Here is a 26,225-nt window from a genome sequence, read left to right on the forward strand (position 1 = left end):
ATAAAACTCAGTGAAGCTATATACAATGGGGAGTATATTTAGCAAATGCTTAAAATTAAACACATGACCATGCCAAAGACAATCAATGAAAACATACAATAAACAACAAATAACTATGCCATAATTGACATGAGCTACAACATGATTTGCAGTTCAAGGACATTTTGATTCCTCTCTCTCCACATGGACAGTAAAAATCAGGTCTGGGTTTAGGGCCGAATACAATAACTGAACATTATATATAGCTATAAGATCGAATACGCAAACAAACATCAAGAGCAAATTGCTTGGCTACCTGTATGAAATATGGCAGGAACATCTTATCACCTGTATAGCAGTTTCACAGTATTACAGCAATATTCATATTGCTTTGTTTGTACTCCACATCAACAGAACATTTGGAAACCCTTAGGCCTCAACGTATCAGACTCAATGAAACCAGGTGTATTCTATATAAAATACAGTGCTCTTTAGAATAAGGATATAAGGGCAGATTGAATAAAAAGAGCTACATAATTTCTTGTAAGATAGCAAAGCAAAAGAAAAAAAAACATGATTCAGCAGTACAAAAAACACTGAGTAATATTATATTGATATGATGATAGTATTGACAAAAACATAATGACTTGTACATCAATTAAGTACAGCAGCTGTTTTAGTTGCTGGTTACCCAATATTATGACACAAAATAACAAAATATTAAAATGAATTGTAATTGAGCAGCTGGGCTCTTCTGCATTTATGAAATGTGTTAATTGTCCTTTTGTTTGTTTGTGTTTGTTAATTCTCTTATTTAATGGCTTTAAGATTCACATTTTGAGGCTGTATTTGTTTTGTTTTATTGTTTTGTTTTTTAATTGTTCCTTTGCTCTTTGCAACGTGAAAAAAAAATCAGTTTGACACTTGCAATTTTTAGGTATGCAATAAATACAACTGAAATTTAAGAAAATGCAGATAAAACTACTATGGGATTGGGATTTACATTTTAAAGCCTTCCTAGATTACAGCATTTTGCACAAATGAAAAGGTAAAATGACGATCAAGCTTTTAAACACAACTGAACTTTGCTCCACCATTAGATTTCAATAGGAATGTATATGTAGCGTGTAGGTGCTGCTCTATTTGCCACTATATTTGCCGAATTTAATCAGCCATTCTAATCCTCCCTAGTCTCCCCACTACGCTGCTGTGATGTCAGTATCTCTCCATTACACCGCGTTGGAGCCGAGGCCTCCTGCATCTGGGCCTCGGGGTGAGGGGCGGTGAGGGGAGGCACTGTTGTGGCAGCCAGAGGAACAGGGGTGGTGCTGGGGGTAAAAGGCCCTCCCGAGGCTCCCATTGCAGGACTAGAGGCTCCAGAGTCACTCTGATCTGGAGCCCTGAGTCTCTTCATCATGGTGGTCACACGAACAGCTTTCTGGATAACAAATAATAAAAATGTTTTAATGTAATATATATATATATATATATATATATATATATATATATATATATATATATATATATATATATATATAATTTTTTTTCTGTATTTTTTATCAAATACACATTTATACACACATACAAAAGAACTTCATTTGGAAAACTTCAAAGGCGATTTTCTCATTATTTAGATTTTTTTGCACCCTCAGATTCCAGATTTTAAAATAGTTGTATCTCTGCCAAATGTCATCCGATCCTAGTAAACCATACATCAATGGAAAGCTTATTTAATCAGCTTATGTTATATAAATCTTAATTTTGAAAAATTGACACTTAAAACTGGTTTTGTGGTCCAGAGTCACACACACAGACACACACACACACACACACACACATATATATATATATATATATATATATATATATATATATGTATAAAATTATTAATAAATTAATACATTTAAGTCCACAACTTATTGAAATTTGGAACAAATGAGGTTACAGTAGTATAATTTTGTAATGTTTAAAAAAATGGCTTGAGGCTCCACCCAAATTCAATATTTAGATTTGACACTGTAAAAACAGTAATATTGTGAAATATTATTACAATTTAATATTACTTTTTCTGCAGTCATCATTCCAGTCTTCACTCTTCAGTGTCAATTAATACTTCAGAAAACATTCTTATATGTTGCTCAAGTAATATTACTCATTTTTATGAATGTTGCATATTTTCGTGGAAATCATGATACATTATTTTAGGATTCTTTGATTAACAGAAAGTTAATTTATGAACTTATTAACTTACCTTCCATTTAGCTTTAGCAAAGTTTTTCTCGATCTGAGCACAAACACCATCTTTGATGTTCTTGTCTGAAGCAGCATTTCCAGATATCCTAAATATATATATTTTTTACATAAAAAAGATGCAGAAACCTGCAGATAAGTAAAAAAATGCAGATTCTTTACTGGCAAAGGCTCCTTACCACTCATGATTGATGGCTTCCTGTGCGGTCAGTCTTTGGTCCTGATCCACCTCCATTAAACATGCAACTAGGCTTTTTGCTGCAAAGAATTTGTTGAATAGTTTCATTTGTGTTCTGACCAGAATGCCACAGATCCATCTCACACCTACTGTACAGTGATTTGTGTTCTGTACCTGAATCTGAGATGTCATCCCAATAGGGTGAGTCAAACTCGTAGTCTCCAGACAGAATTTTCCTGAACAGATTCTTATCATGATTGTCATAATCATCATCTTCTGTCTCATCATAAAAAGGTGGGTTTCCTGACAGTCTGTTGAAAATAATAATATGACCAGAGCATTTCCTAAGGCAAGGGGTTCATTAAGACCATAACATCATATGAACAACAATTGATTTTGAGGAGGGATAGGATGATAAACTGAAAAACCAAATACTGTGCACTTACAGAGTGGCAATGATGATCTAACACACTATGTGACATCAGGAAATGGAATGTACATGCTGATGAACTCAAGAACACGTCAGGCAAGTGACTCCAAAACAGACATCTATGGGGTCTACTCATAAAGAAAGATCTGGTCCAAGAGCACAATGAAATTTATATGTTGGACCATTTCACACAATGAACGAAATCTATAAAATAACGACACATGAACTCACAGGATGTACATGATCACCCCGATGGCCCAGCAGTCCACCGGTCTGCCATATCTCTGTCTGCCAACCACCTCTGGAGCTATAAGAGAAAGCCTAAGTTATAACTCATTGACAAATATTAAATATAATATAATGCAAACACTATATTATATTATAGACTTCTTAGACATGTCATTTTGGTATTCATGTTGGTACAATAAATTTTTTGCAGAACATTTATGATGTAATGACTACAATCTCAAGTTGTGCAACCTTTAAGACCCTGAATGTACTTTAGTGTACACATATTAATCATTATTTAAAAAAAAAAAAAAAAAAATATATATATATATATATATATATATATTTTTTTTTTTTTTTTTTTTACACATTTTTGATAGCAAACTTTTTTTATGTAATTCAGGAATGAAGAAAGTTTTTTTAAATTCATTATCTGTATTATTTCTATATTGTTATTTTCATTATTATATAACTAGTTTTACAATCATTGACACTAATATATTATAATTATATCAGTATATTTATTTTAGTAACCATAATTCACAATATAGGGTGCAGTTACATTTGAAAGATTTGACACTTTTTCTTACCAAGGTACTCTGGTGTGCCACATGGCTCTTTGATAAGACCGTTTTCCAGTTTGGCCAGGTGAAAATCACTGATCACAATTTTGGAGTTCTTCAGACGGTTGAAGTAGACCAGATTTTCCAGCTGACAGGGTGAAAAAAAATAAAGCAGTAAATGCAATCAGTTATATAAAACATTAAACACTTTACCTTGCAAAGCCTTTATAAGAATCAGACATTTTAATTGTATTAAAAAACAAGAGATGCAAGACATGTCATTGATAACAGTAATACATTTTTCTTTGAAATAAGAGTATTTAATCAACCTCGGTCTCCTGAAATGTTGTAGTCTGAGTTTAAGGTTGCATTTTGGTGCAATACCATGTGGAGACCATTAGATGGTAGTAAAGCCCCAAGTCACCTTTAGGTTTCTGTGAACGATGTGAAGAGAGTGCAGGTAAGCCACAGCCTCGAGCACCTGCCGGATCACATTGCTGGTGTCACGTTCTGAGTAGTAGCCCTGGTCTAAGATCCAGTCGAACACCTCCCTTCCTGTGGCCCTAAAGTAAAAAACATGAAAAACAGCCCAGCCAAATATTCAAGTGAGAGTCAAAATTGTCCTTGTAATATAATGACTATACAAAAATATTTTTAGTTTATAGAAAGAAATTATCAAGAAACAAATGCAAATGCATCTTTACATAAAAAATAGTAAAATAAATTCTGTCAACATTTAAACGATTTGCAGCTTGAAAATCCCAGTGGCCACTGAGTTTTTTAATTTACAATTTTATTTGTTTAATCTGTTAACTGGACTTCTCCAATATTAACAGGTTAAAGATACAGAAGAAGAAAAAAATATTGTCTCCACTACAACCCAATCTCAATAAATAAATACATATATAAATAATCCACTTTATTATAGGTAAAATAGTATTCTATATTCCACATCCCTATCCGTCTTGAAGAAACAACTAATGGTGTGCAAATAATAGTAGGATCTTTATTTTGATTAAATGTTAAATCTTAACACAATAAATTAAAAAAGTATCCATTCACACTCTTGTACTTTCTTATTCACTCTAACATACGAAAATCTCAAAGCACTTACAGCTCCAGAAAGAGGAAGTACTCTTTTCTCGTTTCAAAGACATCTACCAGCTGGAGGATGTTATGATGCTTCACCCTGCAGGGAGAGAAAGAGAGAAAGCAAGACTGTGACACTGTAAAAGGAAGCAGAGTAGAAAGTGAAAAGAAATCATGACTATTTGCAAAAATAAAATCATTTGCATGGTAAAGAGTCGACTGCATTCTGTTACTCTTGCTAAACAAATTTCAACACTGAGCACCATCTGCAACCACCTTTCTTTGCTAATATGTGAATCCTTTAAATAACCTGCAAGGAAAACGTACATTTTCAAGATGAGAATCTCATTTTTGGCTGCTTTTCGTACTTTTCTTCCATCTTTCTTCAGGAATTTTTTACAGGTGTACATTTTCAGTGTGTTCTTGTCTTTTGCCCTGAAGATTTCACAAAACTCCTCCCTGTTAATGAAGACGATAAAACACAAACAGTGCTGTTGAGTCAAAATCTGGGATTTAGAATCTAATTTACACATAGAAAAAAAAGTATATATTCAAATTAGAAAATTTTGGGAGCATATATTTTGCACAAAAAGAATACTATAAACAAGAGCAAAACAAAAGGTAGCCATAAACACAGATTGGTACTTACGATTTGACTACCTGTCCCAGGTCATACTTATCGGTGACCTCTGAAGGACTGTTGTAGTCCTTCTTCTCTCCCAGAGTCAAACAGCCAAATGGCATGGCTGCTCCTATCCTAGAAAGCAAACACACAAAAAAGTCCTTCAAAAGTCATGTTATTGAAATGGATGATGGACATTTTAAACCATTACATTGGTTTGAGAAGAGGAGAGGGGTGCTATTACTTCTCTAAGCAATTGAGCTTAAGTTTTATATTAAAAGAAGGAACCCAAGCTATTTCTAGGGACCAAAATAAAATTTGTGCCAGCAAAAAAAAAAACACACACAAAAAAAACACTCAAAATACCATAAAAAGCAACCATTCTAAATACCCTAGCAATGTATTGATGAGTTTTACATGGGCAAAAAAAACACTAATATTTAATAATAACATTGTATTATTGTGTGTGTGTGTGTGTGTGTGTGTGTGTGTGTGTGTGTGTGTGTGTGTGTGTGTGTGTGTGTGTGTGTGTGTGTGTGTGTGTACACAGTATATATTAGGGCTAGAGCCCGACCGATATGGATTTTTGGGGGCCGATGCCGATGCCGATATTAACTCGAAAAGAGCTGATTTATAAGCTGATATTTTGATTTTAAAAATAATCTGGATATTAGACCCATTTCCTATAAACTGCATTTACACAACATTCAATAGCAAAATATCTGCCTGTTCTATGTATGTGGGCTGTATAAACCATTTTCCAGAATGGACTATGTTAAAAAAAAAGCCTTAGATTACAGTCTCAATGACTAAACAATTGCACATCAAAAATATATATTTTTTAATGATAAAAAAAACAGTCTGGTATTAAACATTTAACACTTTTACTTTCTTCCAGTTGAAGCTGGTTTTAACAGTCTGTGTGTTTACTGTAAATAAATTATAATACTAAAGTTAAAGTATTTGGAGAAGTAGTCCCACACTTTGCTGCTACAGCATTCACCTTTTTCAGCCATCTGTAGGCAGAAAGAGAGACGGAGAAAGAATAAGCATGTGTATTAATAATATCACCATGTATCATTACTCATGTCATCATTAGAATTATAATAATAATAAACTGGGATCTCCTACATAGGCAAAAATGAGAAATATATATTTTTTTTTATTTGTCAAGCAATAGGTATTACCTACTTATATTTAACAATATTATTTCAACATTTTCCTGTTATGTCTGTAAAGCTGCTTTGAAACAATATGTAAAAAAAAAAAAAAAAAGCGCTTGTTCAGCTCACATTTATTTACATGTCCCCTCTGGTTTAATCATTTCTGACGCACCTACTGAAGTTACTGTAACTACACTATATTTGCTCTCACAGACACATTCACAACAGACCCGTATATCTTCTCCTCTTCTCTTTGTGCAGTCTGAATCAAAACATCGTCTTGCCTACTATTACCGGAAGATTACGGAATCAATTCAAAGTTGATTGGTTAACGTTAGTGTCATGAACACACCGCTATCAATTTTGAGAAGAACCACCTTCAAACAAGTTAATAGCAAGCATTTAAGGGGCCTGCTAAAAAGGAAGCTATTAGCGTTAGAGTAACGTAACCAGCCTGAATTCACCAAATTGTTCTCTGGACCTGAGGGTAGCCTCTTCTTCCTTGCTTCTCTCTTAATTCTCATCAGCAGGACTAGCGCTATCGCTCGCTTCTTACAACGGGACAGATACATGTTTGCTGCTGACCGAAAGGAGGAGGAACAGACTATGAAAGAGCTCCCGCTAAACGTTTTTAAAACTCCGCCTATGCCATAGCGCAGCGCAAATCGCGTTGTATCTGAAGGGCAACGCTGAACCCAGCGGCAAGCGCCGTGCATACCGCGTACTGTGTGAAAGGCCCAATTACGCGGTCATTATGTGGGAAACACACCGCAATAGAATAAGAATAAGTTAAACGCTAACGTTATAGTTTGACCTCCTATTAACGTTCGCGCTCTTCCACTGATAAACATGGTATTAGCTTTGTGGCTAATCTAATATAGCAATGCATTAGCGGCTGTAAGTGATGTTACAGAATATTTAGAAGTAATAATGATAGGACCGTTAGCTAGAACTACCACACAGTTTTTATATACAGGGTATGAACTAAATCTACAATCATTTCACATGACGAACGACAGACTCACCGTCAAAACAGTTGATCGCTTTCTTCTGTAGTGGACTTCTGGCACTGTTGTTAACTCTGGAGCTGCAGAGCTCCCTCTGGTGGGCACACTATGCAACACTCATAACATGAGTGAAGCATGAGACTCTGTTTCTCATGTTTCATCGGCCGTTATAAATGCCGATGCCGATTTAAATGCAATTAGCTTATATCGGCCGATAATATCGGCCAGCCGATATATCGGTCGGGCTCTAATTAGGGCTGCACGATATTGGGAAAAAATTACATTGCGATATTTTATTTTTCTGCGATATATATTGCGATATGAAATCTAATCTAATTTTTTCTTTCAAACAAAAATTGGGTGAGCACACTTACATTCTCATTTTAAATGATTTAAACATCGACACCATCGTGTCAATTGATTAATATGCGCGAGGGAGAGAGAGCAAGACAGCGCTCGTGTTGTTTGAAGAAAGTCTCGCGCTCTCTCTCTCTCTCTCTGTCCTGTTAAACTGACAGGACTTAAAAACACATGCAAATGATAAACTTTCACTCTATGATGGTTAAGCGGTGCAATTAATCCACGAATCACATTCGTCAAGGGCCGAGGAGCAGCTGGCCCGTACAATTAATGAATAACGGATCAACTATGACAGCCTACATTGCACATCCTGCGATGTGACTATTGTGGATTCGTACATTGCGATATCGATGCTTAAACGACACATCGTGCAGCCCTAGTATATGTGTGTGTATATATATATATATATATATTAGGGGTGTAATGGTACGCAAAAATCACGGTTCGGTACGTACCTCGGTTTTAAAGTCACGGTTCGGTTCATTTTCGGTACAGTAAGGGAAAGAAATGCAAACATTAAACTGCAGGTTGTTTAAACTTTTTTTAACAATTTGTTTACACTTTTTTGAAATACTTTTTAATAAAATATATATAATAGGGCTGGGACAACGCGTCGAGGTCATTGATGACGTTGACGCAAAATATGCGCATCGATTCGTCAACCTGTTTTTATTTCTCTAAAAAACGTTTGCAAAACATTTACCTTATGTGCGCTGAATATACGCGATGGCCGGATCAACATTCTGTCCAACGTTATATAACCAATCCAGGGGTTTTTCTGCATTGATCTTTTTTTTGGCAGCTGTCAAAGCCTTATTTGATCGGTGAGTGATGTAGAATAGAATGACTGTGCTGCGTCTGACAGGGCGCGTACGAGAGAGAGCCCCGGCTATGCGCGCGCACTCACAGTCTTCAAACAACATGAGCGCTTCTTGCTCTCTCTCTCCCTCGTCCATATTAATCAAAATCATTAAACACGATAGAAAAAGGGCGAAACACCCAAGTTTCACGTGCGCTCGCGCACTCACAGTCTTCAAACTACACGAGCGCTGTCTTGCTCTTGCTCTCTCCCTCGTGCATATTAACCAAAATCATTAGACACGATAGAAAAAGGTCGGAACGCCAAAGTTTCACGTGGAGCATTCGGAGATTTTTTTTTCATTTTTTTCATTTTTCATTCGGAGGTTGCCGCTCGATTTATGCTCAACATGAAGTATTGATATTGTTGTCGTGAAGACAAGATCCTGGTCTGTTGGCGGTCTCCCTCTATGTCAACTACAGTAGCAGCAGCGCGCCAGCGCCGCGTCAGGCACGATTCTGGTGTGTAAAGACCATAGACTGTATAAAAACAGGTAAAGACACAGAAAACGTGAAGCAGGTGTGACTCAACTGACACGCAGCAGAAACGCCACGCTCATGCCACGCAGCCAGTGTGTCACCACCCTTAGAATCAGCTGCAGGGCGGGATTTGCGCTGAAAGCAAAGACTTCCGCCACTTAATATGTTCGTTTGGAAACACGAAAATGTACCTATGTTCCGCAAACAAAATATTGCATTCGGTATACACGTGCACCGTACCGAAAGCCCTGTACCGAAACGGTCCGGTACGAATACACGTACCGTTACACCCCTAGTATATATATATATATATATATATATATACACATACGCATATATATATATATATATATACATACGCATATATACACACTGAATGAATCTGCACTTTGGTACTTTTTAAATTATACCAGGCATGATATATAATACATTTCAAATAAACCATTTGTTGTATCTAAGATGTATTTTCATTTTTAAACAAATGTAACATTCATTAAGCAAGGATGCCTTTCATATTGTTACAAAACATCTATTAAATGCTGTTCTACTGAACTTTTTATTTATCATATAAAACAGAAAAAAATATTAAGCTGCAGCTATGAAGCATCATTTTAACCTAGTAATGGCTCCTGAAAATTCAGCTTTGCCTTTACAGGAATAAATTAAATTGTAAAATATATATATATATAAATTAAATAATGTTTCACAATATTATTGTCACGGCTTACGCTGCTGGAAGGAACACGAAGCCGAGGGATAAACGAAACAAGGATTTATTAAATCAAACATAAACAAGGTAAGTAGTAAATAACAGGTGGCAAGTGGCAAGTAACAGATAACAAGTGGACAGGTAGACAAGTAGACCTGACAAAACAGAACTGAAAGGACAAGGCATTTATACAAAGGATAATTGGGAAAACACAGGTGGATGGCATGACTTAATTAACAGGGACAAAAACACACAAAATGAGTCCAGGTGTGTGACAGTACTCCCCCCTCCCGGTAGGTGCGTCCTCGCACCGTAGAAACAACAAAGGGAGGCGTGGGTGGGAACTTGGGAGGAGGTTCCGGTGGAGGACAGCCTCCCAGGAGGGGGCCAGCAGACAGGGACCACAGAGGAAGGAGCCAGGGAGGAGATGACGGAGGGAGGAGCCAGGGAGGAGACAGGAAGGAACTGAAGCAGGAGGTACCCAGCAGGACCCAGGCCACAGCCATAACGGCCCAAGGTGGGGCCGACGGAGGAAGGAGCCATGGAGGAGGAATGGTCACCGACTCCAGGGACTCGACCCACGGCAACGGAGCAAGTGGAGGAGGAGCCCGAGGTGGAGACGGAGAGCCGAAGAGCCAGGGTGACGGGGAGGAGCCGGAGGTCCTAGGCGGAACTGATGGCTCTGGTGACTGACGCGGCGATGTGGATCCGGAAGGCCGCGGTGAGGCCAGAGTGACCGAGGACTGAGGTGTAGCCGAGGGGATGAAGGAGCCTGACGGAGCCGGAGGGACGGAGGGATGAGGCGAAGCCGGAGGAGTGGAGTCCCGAGGCATAGGATGGACGACACCAGACCAAGGCGGAGCCGGAGGGACGAGGGAGCCAGGCAGAGCCTGCGGACTGCCGGGCCACGGCGGAGAGGAAGGAGCTAGGAGCCATGGTGGAGCCGACGGGTCAACGGACCGAGGCGGAGTCCAGGCCTCAGAGGCTGGAGGCGGAGGTGAGGGAGACGCCGACCAAGGCGTCGCTGGAGGATGGCGGTCCTGCTGAGCTCGCACCACAATGATGGTAGGCTGAGGGCGAGCAGAGGGGCAGCCAGACGACAGCGGAGGAGGAGGCAGGAGTGGGTGGGAGGGTGGGAATTTTGGAGGAGCAGGCATTGGAGTAAGCTCTGGGGCTGGAGCCCTTCCTGGGCTTAACGGAGGATCAGGAGCCCGTCCTGGGCTTAACGGGGGTTCAGGAGCCCGTCCTGGGCTTAACGGGGGTTCAGGAGCCCGTCCTGGGCTTAAAGGAGGATCAGGAGCCCGTCCTGGGCTTAACGGAAGATCAGGAGCCCGTCCTGGGCTTAACGGAGGATCAGGAGCCCGTCCTGGGCTTAACGGAGGACCAGGAGCCCGTCCTGGGCTTAACGGAGGACCAGGAGCCCGTCCTGGGCTTAAAGGAGGATCAGGAGCCCGTCCTGGGCTTAAAGGAGGATCAGGAGCCCGTCCTGACGGGTTGCTCTCTGGCTCTCCGTCATTGGTGGGCTCGGGCTTATGCCTCGTACCGTGGGGAGATTGTAGGCTGGGCTCTGGGTCCAGAGTGGACCTGGCGAGATCCTCCATTGGGCCGACCGTGAGAGGTGACCCATTTCTCACCAGATTCCACTCTATAAAGGCGGCGAAATCCTCCCGAGGACCATCTTCGGGCGACAACGCTCTGCACCTGGAGTTCAGGCTGGCGTGATAAAAGGTGCAGAGCGCGTGGTCCGGGTAGCTGGTGGCATTAGCTAGGAAGAGAAACCATCTCGTATGGTCCTCGAGAGACAGTCCCTCCTGCTCCAGCAGGAGGAGGAGGTATTCAGGGCGATAGAGGGGATCCATGACACACTACGGAAAGAAAAAGACTGTGAAAAAACGGAAAACAAAACGGAGGGAAAACACGCAGTTTTTTAAACTTTTTCAGGTCGGGTCTTCTGTCACGGCTTACGCTGCTGGAAGGAACACGAAGCCGAGGGATAAACGAAACAAGGATTTATTAAATCAAACATAAACAAGGTAAGTAGTAAATAACAGGTGGCAAGTGGCAAGTAACAGATAACAAGTGGACAGGTAGACAAGTAGACGAGTAGACCCGACAAAACAGAACTGAAAGGACAAGGCATTTATACAAAGGATAATTGGGAAAACACAGGTGGATGGCATGACTTAATTAACAGGGACAAAAACACACAAAATGAGTCCAGGTGTGTGACAATTATACTGCATTTATGTGTTTTTGATCAAATAAATACAGCCTTGGTGACCATAAGAGACTTCAACAACAAACGTTTTAACAGTATATAAAAATACAGCAAAAACAATTAAGCCACAGTCACAGCAATTCTAATGTAGAGACAAAAATTTCCAAGCAAATTATCAGCCTCTTAATGTACTATATCGTTGATGACTAGAGAATTTTTGAATGCACATTTTAATTGTGTATGTTTTGAAAGGCCACAGAAGTGCGTGTTCATGATGGTGTGAATTTAATAAATTATGAAGTTTTTGCTGTGAAGCCTTGAGATGCGCTTCGCATTCATTCATTGACAATTAAAATGCATGCAGTTGTTTCTTTCTTTCTTCCATTGAGCTGCGAGTGAGCTCCGCAACCCTGTGCTTTTCTCTCCGTCTAAGTCAGAACTCAAAGAGGAGGAATAAATTCTCATTTATCTGAGAGCGAGAAAGAAAGGGATAGAGAGATTTGGCAGAGACAGCACTCTCATAACCACACATGAGTAATGCCTACAATTTATTCCAAAAGTGACAATATCCACTTGTGGCAGGAAGTAGCTCTGAAAAATTCAGATTCTTTGAACATGCAGTAATCATGCTTATTTATGACAGATCTGAGAGCAAGTGAAAGGAAAAGACCACAGTGACATCAGATAGATAAATGACACTCATCTCTAATTAATTGCATTAGAATAACAAATGATAAGAGTGATTTTGGGCCCTATCAAAATAAAACATTTCAGGGGAAATGAAAATTCTGTCATCATATACTCACCCTCATATCTTTCCAAACCTGAATGAGGGTATTTCTACTGTGGAAAACAAACCGTGCGTGCATAATTATTAGGCACGTCGATATTCGGATCTTTTTTTTTCAAGCACATTTGACAAATTCCAAACCATATCATTGTAAAATACCAAAATAAAACCATACCAAATACGATGTTTTTACGATGGCAAGTTTTTTTTTCCTCCATATTATGAATTGATTTTCATTATACATACAAAAATAACTGAAAATTGTAACCTTCAGGATCCCTCAGACCCGCACCAAACAACAAAAAAATCCCAGCTGATATTTTTGCATTGGACTAAAACTTTACTTTTTCTTTTTCATTTTCTTCTTTAAATATTTGTACTTTTGGGGATTTTTTTTTCCCCACCTGGTTAGACTGTGTTCCAGGTAAAAAAAATGACCAGCTTACAAAATTTGCTTATACATTTCTTTTTATGCTATATTATTAACAAATATTGGATTCCATTTATTTTATTTTTTTAATTAGCACAACCTTTGTGTTTCTTTATGGAACCTAAATGATTGTAGACTGCCAAATTATCCACATGTTTTTTTGTTTTGTTTGTTTGTTGTTGTTTTTTTGCTTGGTTCAATGAGGTCTATGATCAATCAGTTCCAAAAAGAAATACAAAATCTGTGCATACAGAAAACTAGTTGAAAAAAATGCTGATTTAATAATAATTAAAAGATTAAATTAAAATTTAAAGATTTATAGGCAACCTTTAAAAGGCCTGCCAGTTTTTGACCTAGAACATCAAATTAGGTAAAGGATTTTCAAGCACAGCACAAGGGAAAAAGCCATACAAGTTTGACATGAGGGAGAGTAAATGATGACTATTTTCATTTTGGGGTAAATAATGTCTGTAAAACAAAACGAGGCTGTGACCCATTTTATCTGCAACATGATATATGTCTGAGCAAAACTTTCAAGTTAGATTTTTAAGAACAACTGACAAGATAACTTTTCTTTTTGATCTGGTACCAAGACAGCAGCTCTTTCAGTTGCAGTTGATTTTAGACTAAAATGAATATCTTTTGGCCATCAAAAACATGTATTCATTTTTTATATGTGCACTAGTAAGCTTGATAGCTTACCATTTTCTCTTTGTGTTAGTACTTGCTTTAATGTGCACTTATTTTGGAGGTTTCCTAGGGGGTATTCATTGGATAATAAACCCTACAGGGTTTAACATTAAAAATAACTAGAGAACTAGTAAAACAACCAAAGAAGAACAAAGTGTTAAAATCTAAATGCACTACACGCAGAGCCTAAAATCTTACAGACCCCTACCCGTGCTAAATTCCCCTCATGCAGCACATCATTTGACACTCCGTTAGTTCAATCTTCTCAGAAGAGCCTATAGACTCTCAAAACTGTTGCCAATTCTTCTAAAAATGTCCCTTTACTGTTTTGAGAGCTGGGAGGACAGCCATTATGTATCGCAGTACAACGCACTGAAACAAACAACAAAAAGGCCCCACACAAACAAGCAATTACACATCAGGCTGGCAGTACAATTGCACCGCTACTCGGGTCTGACCCAACAATTTGCCAAACACTATGACAGTCCTCAATCACACTGAAGCTCAACCGGATAATGTGACAAGAGTTTTGTCTCTAAAGGCTTCGGGCTTTCAACATTAACAAAGAACCAAGACAAAAACCAGCGCAATAGTTCACATGCACTGCAAGCCTCTGAACTCTGCCGGGCTTGAACTTACGCTGAAACTCTTTGTTTGATGTTACAGTACAAAAACATCCTATTTTATCTCCTCCACTCTCCCAGAATAGTCCAGAAAAGGCAGGAGAGCAGACTGAGGCATCATTACCACCCAGCACCAGAGTATCTACCAAAAAAAGGCCATTCCTGATATCCACAGTAAAGGAGGCATTACATAAATTACAGGCTGAGCGAGAGGTTGTTTGCTTTGCCTGTCACAGGAGCACCAAGGTCTCTAATTAATCTCCCCTTGGACTCTATGATTGCAGGAGACACTGGCTTTGCAAGGCCAATACATGCATGGTAATGAGGGGAGAGAAGCACTTTAAAGACAGTTTGGAGAAGAGATATTTAAAACACTAAATTGGGAATGTGTAGTGCGCATGCTACTATTTTGATTAACTCTATTTGCCTGTTGCAAGCTTTTTATTTTTATTGATTTCACTTTGTAAGTATTTTTTGTAACCAGGGATTACCATTCCAGTTTTGATTTTAAAACCATGTTTCATCTAAAAATATCAATATCAATAGAACTTAGTTAGGGTTGTGCCATATTTAATTTTTGACATGAATGAAAACCAGTTGAATTGATAAAAATTACATTATCCAGGACCTTATATAGTTTGTGCTGCTGTAAAGATTGTATGTCCCTCACAGCCTTATTTTCATCACTGTGCTTATAAATCTTCTTTAAAAGGCATTATACAGAGGTAAGACGAAAAGAAAATGATATCAAAACTTTTTTGAAGAGAGTCAGTTCCATTCAGAGATACACAGATACCCCCAATCCCAATTCTATATTTCCAGTTTTCTTCTAATATTGCACACATAGTAAACAGTGTCTTGTACAGTATTTTCTCATCTTCAGCATGTCCCGTCGCTGGCCTCTGTAAATGTCATGTTTACAGACTTCATAATATTTCCACACAAACTACATCTTTGGAAATGATTGCAATGCATTTTGTGTCTGGAAAAGAGATTGGCTGAAATAAAACAAAAAAAGCAGGTTGCCAATCACAGGTTTTTGAGCAAAAACCAGTCAGCTCTAAATGATGGCCGGTGCCTCTCTAAAATTCTATATGGCATCTATCCTGACTAAGTTCTATTCAGCTAAAATAAATATATAATCAAATGCTCGATTGCATTCATTCAGGACATTTCTGTGTCAACAAAAAAGCATTGCATTAGAGACCATAAAATGAATTTTAAAAGCATAAATGTTTGAGTTCACACTGAAATCTTTTAAAATTTCTCAAGTTTCAATTTCAATTTCTATCTCAATTTAAACTCACTGCTGTCTAGTAAAAATATCTTAAGAGATTAACTTTGTAATGTTTCTTCATTTTCCCAGAAAGGGTCTTATCACATCTACATGCACAAATAAAATCATTGCAAGTAATAAAACTGAATGGAGTCCATTAGGAAACAAAATAAATATATAAAAGAATAATTTGGACATGGACATACTGTCTCAGTGGCAGCTGCAGGAAAAGGGCAGATGCGAGGACACCAAGGAAATCTGTTCCCATTTTTAAGCACATTTCAGGTGAGCAAATTTGTCAATGAGAAACTCCTCTAAACATTTCTAACTGAAGAGTTACTAAAGCTTCCATCAGCAGGGAGAGAACACATTTAGATGTTCGTCTAAATCTTTTGAGGATTATACGGTCATCTCTGCCTCCTATATTTGGTCTTTAGAAAGCAATAGACAAAATATAACCCCTTTACCTTGTTTCTGATAAATTATGCAATCCAGCTTCAGTATTTGTGTGCACGCATGTGTCTCCTCGCCGTGGAAGCTGTCTGTGCTCTGCAAAGCTGAACATTCAGGTTGAAGCCTTGGGCATTGTTTGGCTCTCTCTCTGCAGAGCTGCCAGCCGTGTCTACATTTGCTGTCACTCAGCCTTTTCTATAAGACATTCTGCAAAGCCATATAGTGTTCCTAACTAAGGCAGCCTGCTGAGCTTAACATCAAATACGATTTTAGAAGGGTTTCGTGAGTAGCACTTTTCAAACAAATAATGATGTTTGGATTAATTTGTGTGATGCATGAGTTTACCTTGACTGAATAACTGTACTATGGTTTTACCATTAAGCTGAAAGCACTCATCAGAAAGATAAAATGAAATCTGCTCAATGAGTTTAAAGAGAGCGAATTAAGACTTTAATTTCTCTTGAGAAAAAGATCAACAATGTTTCAAACTGTGCTCAGATTTGCCTTAGAACTTATAACTCAATTAAGTCTCTTAAACTATAAGTGCAACATTTCAGCAATAAAATGTCCTCTGAGCACTTAAATAAAATACATTAGTAAAAATACATAAAATGACAAGGAAAAATACATTTAAAAACAGAGAGATTTGCCCGTGGAAACAAAGAGATAGACGTCAATGTCTTACAATAACCCTGATACAATTTGTCCTGTAACTCCATTATGTGTCTGTCTATGTTCAATTAGCAAAGTGCCATTTGAGCATTTACTACACTAAATTGGCTATCAAGCCTCCATCAGCCATAACAAGTGTGTTTTATTCTCCTCTTAGCTAAAAAACATGCTCTCTTGCAGCAATCAACAAAATGAAGAGACATAACATCAATTAGCTGTGAGTCAACAAATGGAGGCAAACATTATTTATCAAAACACATTCATATGGATGAATTTATTTTTAGAAATAGGTACTTAGTCATCTAATTGATGGTTCATCATGTTGTTGTGTCTCTCATTTGGCGCAATAATAACATATGGCTGTGTGTGGTAAATGTACTCTGGCCATGAAAGCTTAGGCTTGATTAAAAACAAGGGAATTGTACCCAATCATACAATAAAAAATGATTGTGCATAATAATGGACATTATAAACACTTTTTTTTACATAGGAAAAAAATCTCTGGATAACCTGATTCTGATTGGACAATCATGGCACTCAGCTCTCAGATATTTTGGTATCATCTAACATCGTTTGTATAGACTAGTGAAAAGGACTTTTTCTGAGGAGATTTTCTTGTTGCCGGGCAGCTTTACACTGGAATTAATGTAATTAATGTTATTGTAATTAACATAAATGAATTAATGTTCCACTGGTAATGTAAATTAGTAATCTAATTGATGCAATTAATTCCACTGTTAATGTAACAGTGGAACAGTGGAATTTACAGTGGAATTAATAGCATTTTTGCTTTAGTGGAAACTTTAATATAATATACAGTTAAATTATAAAAAATGTAACAAATAAACTTAAGTCAATATTATATGTTCAGGTATATATTTATTTGGTGAGTAATAAGTGAGATAATGTACAGTCAGCCCTTTCCACACTATTGCCTCAATACAAAGCTGCTAGGTGACTAAATATGTATTCAACTCCAAGGCTGAATTTGTCATGTTTACAGCCTGAGACATCCAGGTGCCTCTAAAATGATAAATCTGCAAACTAAATGCAGCTTCTGAGTCTAAAAGAAAATTATTGATTGCACCCATTTACGTAAATGGCCTAGAAACTTTTTTTCCTAAACCAAGAAATCTTCAGACTGTTGAAGTATTAACTTCAATTCTTCAAATGTGCATGAAACATAAAAACCTTTTAATATCAAATTGACAGAAAATCTGATGTAGGATTACTAATGCTCTTGCTGATCTTTTCAGAGTCCAGTTGTTAAACTGACCTTTCCCACAGGGCTATGAACTAATGATGGACATTAGAAGAAGACCTGAGACTTCAAGCTTACAATCTTCATGAGCTGTTACACTCAATTGTGGCAATACATTAGATAAATACTCCACAAATTTACATAAACCCTATATGACCCCAGTTAATCTACATTCAGAGCACAGAACTCATTTACAGTGAGCTCACAACTCATTCACTTGTTTATCATTTTCAGGAAAAGCAATTTTATCTAGTGTTATTTACCACATTATCCACAATATTCTTCACAATGATATTGTGCTGTGAAATATAGTTGGATTCATGATGTGCAGTGAAAGTAAAAAGCATTTGCATAAGTGACTGAATATAAAACAGGCTATTCTTTTCAGATTTTTTAGTAAGAACATCTCAGTTTTTTTTTAATTTCTGAGAGCTTGTCAAAAAGATTTTTCAAATAGTAATACATTAAACATTTGAAGGAAAGGAAAAATAACCTCTCTTTACAAACACAAAGCCAGGTTTTAGTTCGTCTTTGAGCTGTCACTCCTCCGCAGTTAACCATCAGTCCAGTGAGATGGAAACTTTTACTTCCAAGAAAATTAGTTACTGCACTTCATTTTCATTTATTACTTTTTCTATGAAGACTTTCCATTATCAAAGTGAACCTGCTAAAAATGCAGCCTCGTGTCTGCCATGACGACAAGTCAGTTTATCTGAGCAAATTTTTGATTCTGATCCAAAGCAAAACATTTGTGTGATTACAATATCAACTTAAAATCAATCAAAATATATACATAAAATCAGGAAATAAATAAATAAAACAACACACACACACACACACACACAGTTACTTTTATCCTATATTATAATTAGATGATTAACTTTTAAACTAAACCAGCTTAACTGCAACATATATTGACAAATTTATTTCATTTTATCTACAGCAGCTTTGAAATTTCAGTAAAATTACTCCTCCCGTGTTCCAAGGAAAAAGGTATCAAGCAACCTGAAGGTAAGTAAATGATGTTTAAAGCAAATAATCTGAGGAAGGTACGACTTAATTTACCAAATGTGAATACCTTTTCTGCCAAGTACACTGTTAACAAAACCTACAGTAATTATCAAACAAAAATACAGGTTTAAAATACATTTACATTTGTGTCAAAGGGACACAAGCTCCTGAGAATTTCTCATAATCTGTCAAAAACATGTCATATCTCACATTCCACTATTAAATAATGCAGCACACCAGATTTCTAGAGATAGAGGTCTGTAGAAGGCCATCACAGGCCTAACAGACAGCAGGATTTATAGGTCTCTTCAAAGAGGGAATCTTATCAAGCTGTGGTGAAACAGTAGGTGCCAGATGGCTTAGTACGGCACCAAGACACGCACACACACACACACACACACAAACTCCCTCTGATGTTACACCAAGGAGAATTCTGACACAAATCATAATGCTGGAACTCACTACACAATAATTAAACACATTTCATCCACATTAAAACTGTACTTTTGTTGTGTACTGGTCATATGGAATGTGCATGAAAACATTCCTGAGAATCAACGGACAACATCAAAGAGCACAATACAAGCTTCAAAGAGGGCAGTGCATCTTATCTTACCTGTCTATAATACCTCCACTATGCCACAATCTAGTGCAGTCAGAACCTTCCCAAAAAGATTGGGATGTGTCTCAGAGGAATGGCTAATTGGAAGAATTGTGTGTGTGTTAAGAACCCTGGATTCCTTTCACACCCAGTCAGTTAATCTGTCCATTCTGTTCCTTATGTTGTTTGTTGCCTTGGTTACAGTCATACATAAATGCAGTGGTACAGTAAAGCGCAGCTGCTTTAGAGTACAGCCAGCAGTTGTTGGGCTGGTGGATTCAAGAGGAGGGGAGCTGGTCATTGCACAGCACTGCACAGCACAAGTAAACAATTCAGTAGTTAAGCACTCACGGAAATCTCTTTTAAAGGTATTCTTGGAATATGACTAAAACCAAAGAATATAGAATACCCAAGACGTGTCACTCGTATAGATTTGAATGGGGGAAAATGCAACGCTCAATATGGCCGCTCAATCGCAGGAAGCCCCACCTTCTGAATGAAAGAGCCAATTGCTAATCGGTAAAGTCATCGCGTCACTGCAGCTGCCGTTAGAAGCATCCCGGTTACTATAGAAGAAGCCAGCGCTTTGAGACGTGCTCTAAGGACTGCGCATGGTCACTGACTGATCTAATATGATGTAATAAAAGAAATTTATTTGTTTTTTAGTAAGTTCTGTGCATCCCATAATTCTCCCAAAATGTTCTTCACAGATATGAGAGAAATGAGATATGCCACGCCACTAAACAAAGAGAACTGCTCAGCTAACTTAATTTCCTGGCTGTTCTGGGCATGCTTCCACCGAAAAATATTGAGGGTGGATCACTTAACAACAAGCACCCGCCTCATGATAACACCGTTTCCCAGGCAACAAAAAAAGAGGGAAAAGCAATAGCTTCTGGAATCCAACAGACTATAAAAGCAAAGATGTTGCTCTGTTTTATTCCATGGCTGCTTTTCAAGCTTGCAGTGAGAGAACCACAACAACTCTTCTCAAGAGAAGTCTCAAATTCTCCAGCTCTAATTTGGAAGTCTTACATCAGACTGCTCTCTTGCTGAGTTAGAGCTAGTTTTGGGAATCGTTGATGGGTGTGTTAGCAGCAAGCAATAACTCCTGAATGCTAGTAATATGATAAAACATTTCCCTCTGAGCTATCCACATGCGACACCAGGCATCCATATTATCACTCCAAGTGCTAACCCAAACTATGTTTTCAAACTATAAATCTAAACCTAAAAAAGAGACACAATTAAAGCCAAAACTCTAATTAAAAACCAATATAAGACCTGGTTTACAAAGACAGAGACTCAATTTTCTCAACTGGAAAAAGACCAACAGTACATAAAAAGAAAGATATTATGATAAATGAAATCCTGAACATCTTATTAAACTGAACTCAAGCTAATGTTAATACTAAAAATACAAAAAAACAGACTTTCTAAGAGAACTATTATCTACTGTTACTGGAAGTATTACGCAGTTGTGGTGCTTTAATATCCCTTGAACTTGAAACTATTGACTTAAATCCACTGAACGGAGAACAGCTCCATTAGACCTGCATGAACTAATGCATCCGCAGATGATGATGGAAATGTTGACTACAAAAAAACAGCGGGTGGGTGAAATATTAATTAACATCTTCATTTTATATTCCCCTTTCTATCTGACATTGGAAAGACAGTCACTTTCTGACGCCGAGTTACTGTCCTTAATCAAGGAAATGAAAGTTGTTTTATCTATGTAGTTTTTTATTTATTTTTTTCCATACAAAAAAGAATGTAAATGTAAAATTCACAGTCCAATAGTTTAAACACATTTGCACAAGTTGCATCTCATTTTCATGTTAAATAAAGTTATCAGTTTCTAAATAAGTGTCTTTTCTGTCAGGAGACAGGACAGATTGAGACACTCCAGGGGCATGAATCTAGGTCATGAGGGCATGTGTCGTGTGTGATCCTTTTTTAAAACAAGGTCCCCCATAAAACTCAGAAACTGTATATTTAGTCTTTTTTATCTGTCTTCTGTAAATTTTACTCCAGTCTTTCTCTATTTGTCTCTGTTTCTCTCATTCACACGCACACACAGACACAGTGATATTTGTCCTCTTATTTTATATGCTTAGAAGTAGCTTCAGGGAATTTGGTGTTAACTGGAGGTTTCTATTTAGACAGAAATAAAACAGACGAGATCTTGCTATCTCAAACTAACACAGGCTGCATCTCAGTGACGTTTCTCCCATGATAAAAGCTGTCTCTCCCTGTTACAGCAATAGTGACACTGTGTTAAGCACTGATTTTATAGATATGTTCATGTTGGTGATTTAATCTAAATCATGTTATGACAGGACTGCTGCTTAAAGACGAAGCTGTATGGTTTCTGCCATTGTATCTCTCCATTATTCACAACTAAACTTAAATTTATTGGATATTCAACATAAAATTATTTTCATTATTATTATTAATTGCATTATTCCTTTGATTCATTTTTTTTATCTTTTTATTTTCTCTTATTTATAAACCTTTGACCAATGAATTTGTTTGACTCTTCCCAGTCATTTGTGATTTGTGGATTAAGACTTAAAAGAATTACAGTATAAAGACTGCAATTATAAAGACTGCAACTAATTTCTTGACACTTTCTAGCCAATTAAACATTTTAGACCTTTTTTTTTTAGAATAAAGTTATAATCACTATATATTCACTTATTTAAAAAATTTAATTTGATTAATGTAAATTATTTTCCAGGCATGGAAATTAAAATTCTCTGGCACTTCCTGGTGTTCCATGGCCACGGGGACCTTGTAAAAATATCAGAATTAAACAATTATTTTCTGTTTTCCAGAAAACTGCACATAAACAAACACATACTGTACAGTACAGTACATATGTGATTTTTTTTTCTTTTTTTAAAGCCTCTAATTCTCTACAAGTTTCCCTTATATTTTTAATCAAAAATAAAAAACAAGTAATATTGTGAAAAATTATTACAGTTTGAAACTGTTTTATAGTTTTTTAATTTTCAGCAGCAATTTCTCCAGGCTTCAGTTTCACATGCTCCGTCCTAAATCATTGTGAAAACTCTATTTTAATTTTTTTATTTTTTTTTCAGGATTCTTTGATGAATACGTTCAAAAGAACAGCATTTATTTGAAATATAAATATTTTGTAACAATGCCTTTCTTGGCACTTTTGATTAACTTAATGCATCCTTATTATGTAAATAATTTACATAATTTAGTAAATTAAATTTACCAAATTCCTGTGTGTAATTTCTTCTGAACTAAAATCTTATTGAACTTTTAAATGGTAGATTATATAAACAAAATAAAAAATTAAATGGCCAAAACTCTGACACATATATTTCCACAACATGCACTTGAACAGTGGAAAAAAGCACACTGACTTAGACCTCTTAACAGCTAATCACTGGATTTTAATTGGTTAAATTTTATTTTTGGCAGCCTCCATCTAAACCACAACAGTTCAACAGGTTGTTGAGTAAAAATAGAAAGATCAGGCTAGATCTGGCACCTCCAGCTACTGTGGCCAGTGGACAGCCATTATACAAGTGTATTGTTTTGATTTAGTTTTGGGAAATCTGCAGTGGGGAGGTGGGGGTGCTCTTGTTTATCACCTCTGGTGCAGTGCGGGTGTTGACTGGGGGTGGAGGTGGGCCAGGTGTTATGTTATATAAACGGATGACGGGCCCTGCTAAGAGCTCTGGAGAACAGAATGGTGTTTTGAACAGAGGTGGTGGGTGGTGTTTTAGACCGTGGGTTGAATTCACACACACATACTGTACAGACACTGACACAAACACAGTGTCCGGGCTTTTTTGTGCTCATCTTCTATGGGAACCACAGAGAGCAAGGTCAAATTTGCTATATTCTGTCTAATGATGCCATAACATCATCATCATCTGTAAAAAAAAAGTTGACAAACTCCTTTGAACACCATGGGGTGGTAATTAAAATTTAATAAAGAGGTGGACACACTATACAAACTGACCACATATGACAACCAAAACTTCTTACAATTGTCCTTTTTTTCAGTAAAAAAATAACATAGAATATAACAACTAAACATTGGAATATGTTGTTATACACTAGCGCAACAATCATTGACTGTTACATAAGAAATAATGGCCTTTTAAACAATACTGTGAACACTAGATTACAGGTTTAGAGAATTTAAAGGAAAATTCTAGAAAATTCTTTTTAATGAGTCTTTTCTTTGAACAGTTTTTAACCTCAGTTACTGTGCGCTCTTAAAGAGTTTCATCGTTTTGACTGTAATCGAAGACGACACAAACTTTGATTGAACTTAATGACTTAAATATTAATCTGTACCTCATACTGAACTATGGAACAGCTTCAGAACACTTGAAATATAGTGCACAAAAACGTTTTGGTGCTTTATAACGTTTTGGTGCCTTTCGTGGGGCTCAACAATAACACAGAATAGTATACGCACAGTATCAGATTCGGATTGGTCTTGTCTGACCGATACCCGATCCACAGAAAATGCCAGCATCGGAGCCAATACAGGTCCCCAAGTATTGGATCGATGCATCCCTAATACACACACACACACACACTCACATATATATGTATATATATATATATATATAAAATGTTCTAGGTTGTACCAGCAACACTCTTTGAATCAGACACTAATTTACACAATTTAGGTATATATAGTACATTTCTAAAGAACTTAAATCTGAAGAACATAAATATGGTATTAATATATCAATGTTTTAGTTATCCACAAACTCCACTCAGTTACAGATGCTGAAACAAAAACCTTAAGACGGCATTATATGCAGTTTTGGGCTACAGGTGGTACATGATGTCATAGACTGCAAAAAAAAAAAAACTTTCATATCTAATAAAAGCAAGTCTGAAAGCATGCATACGCAATGTTTATTACTAACAAGGATTTACCTTTTTTTAATAAATGACACGCACAATGTTGACCACTACCACACATAATTCAACAATGCACATTTGTCGTCAAATAAAAAAGACAATTCAACTTCAACATCAAAGTCCACTTCACTTACAACTTCAAATTAACATTTAAGAAATCTAAATATGAACTGACGAATAACTGAATGTGCCTGAAAAAAAAAAAGGTTTTGCTGTCTAGAAATAACGAACGACAGAAATTGCAGTGGCCACTTGCGCGCAACAGACTAAGTGATCTGTGTTTGATGTAAACATATTTGAAGTGCTTTTTACACTTAACTGATAAAATTCACCTGATGGAAGTGCACTCCTGCAAATACATATGCAAATGTAAACATGCCCGGAGCGGAACCTCTTAAAGTTGTGAAAAGAGTTTGTACTGCCCGGTATTTTTAGTTACAGGTAAGGTCACGTGAATTTTCTAAAGAAATTTGAAGAAGAAAAATGTTGGCACAGTCTATTAAACAAAACTAACACGTTCTATTACGAAAGCGTTCGATAAAGTCCTTAAGGAAAACAAATATATGCATTCAGCGACAACAGTTGTGTGGAATCAATGTAAACACGAAGACTTACCGGATAATTTAAACGTTTCAGAGAAATAGGCGTTGTCGACCGTTCTCCTTCGCTTCCCTAGTCTGAGCGTCTCCTGATGTTTGAGTTCGCGGTAATTTTGGACAATATTCCGCGTGCCACGTTCTATTCGCGCGCTTTGCTGCCAACCCAGAAACCTGCACTTGGAGCGCACGCTCGCTCTCTCTCTCTCTCTCTCTCCCTCTCCCTCTCCCTCTCCCTCTCCCAGGTAGATGTGCAGTAGGCTATAGTTTTACATCTGCAGCTCAAACTGCGCTATGCTGCTCAGCCAGGTTTAAACAACTATAATCGCCCGTCTGGTGAAAGAACAGTGTCTGAGAACACGTGTCTCTAATCTTTTTGTTTTAACGGAGTGTAAAGTTTTAAGTTTCTCACTGACATTTATGACCAGTTGTGACATGTGTGTTCTTATTAACAGTAAAATGGTGAAAAAAGTTAAATGATAAGAAGCTCCCATTTAAATGGGTCATTCATTTTATGCAGTACATTTTCACATCCCTGTTATGGCTATATGTCTTAATATGTTGGATGAAATAATTACACATTTAAAAATTAAAAAACATAATATTATATATAAAAAAAGCTTACATTTTAAATTAATGGTTGGAGTGGACTCCAAAAAAAACAAAAAAAAAATTTAATAGGGAAACCAGCAGAACAGACATGGGCTGGCATTCAACAGACATTCAAACAAGTTATGTTTGAAACTATGATAGTACAGT

General features: G+C 37.1%; 1 protein-coding gene across 1 annotated transcript; it reads right to left on the bottom strand.

Annotated features, from left to right (window-relative positions):
* Window positions 1-729: 729 nt before the first annotated feature.
* Window positions 730-25,697, bottom strand: camkva (CaM kinase-like vesicle-associated a). The gene is made up of 11 exons (XM_059570160.1): window positions 25,486-25,697; window positions 5,367-5,474; window positions 5,045-5,176; window positions 4,743-4,817; window positions 4,053-4,191; window positions 3,656-3,776; window positions 3,069-3,144; window positions 2,582-2,718; window positions 2,409-2,487; window positions 2,231-2,318; window positions 730-1,417 (listed from the first exon to the last, which is right to left on the bottom strand). Exons 2-11 carry the CDS (start codon window positions 5,459-5,461, stop codon window positions 1,157-1,159), a joined length of 1,203 nt encoding a protein of 400 aa, XP_059426143.1. The 5' UTR covers window positions 5,462-5,474; window positions 25,486-25,697; the 3' UTR covers window positions 730-1,156.
* Window positions 25,698-26,225: the final 528 nt, after the last annotated feature.

The sequence above is a fragment of the Carassius carassius genome, chromosome 17 (genome assembly GCF_963082965.1).
Source record: "Carassius carassius chromosome 17, fCarCar2.1, whole genome shotgun sequence".
NCBI classification, from domain to species: Eukaryota; Metazoa; Chordata; class Actinopteri; order Cypriniformes; family Cyprinidae; genus Carassius; species Carassius carassius.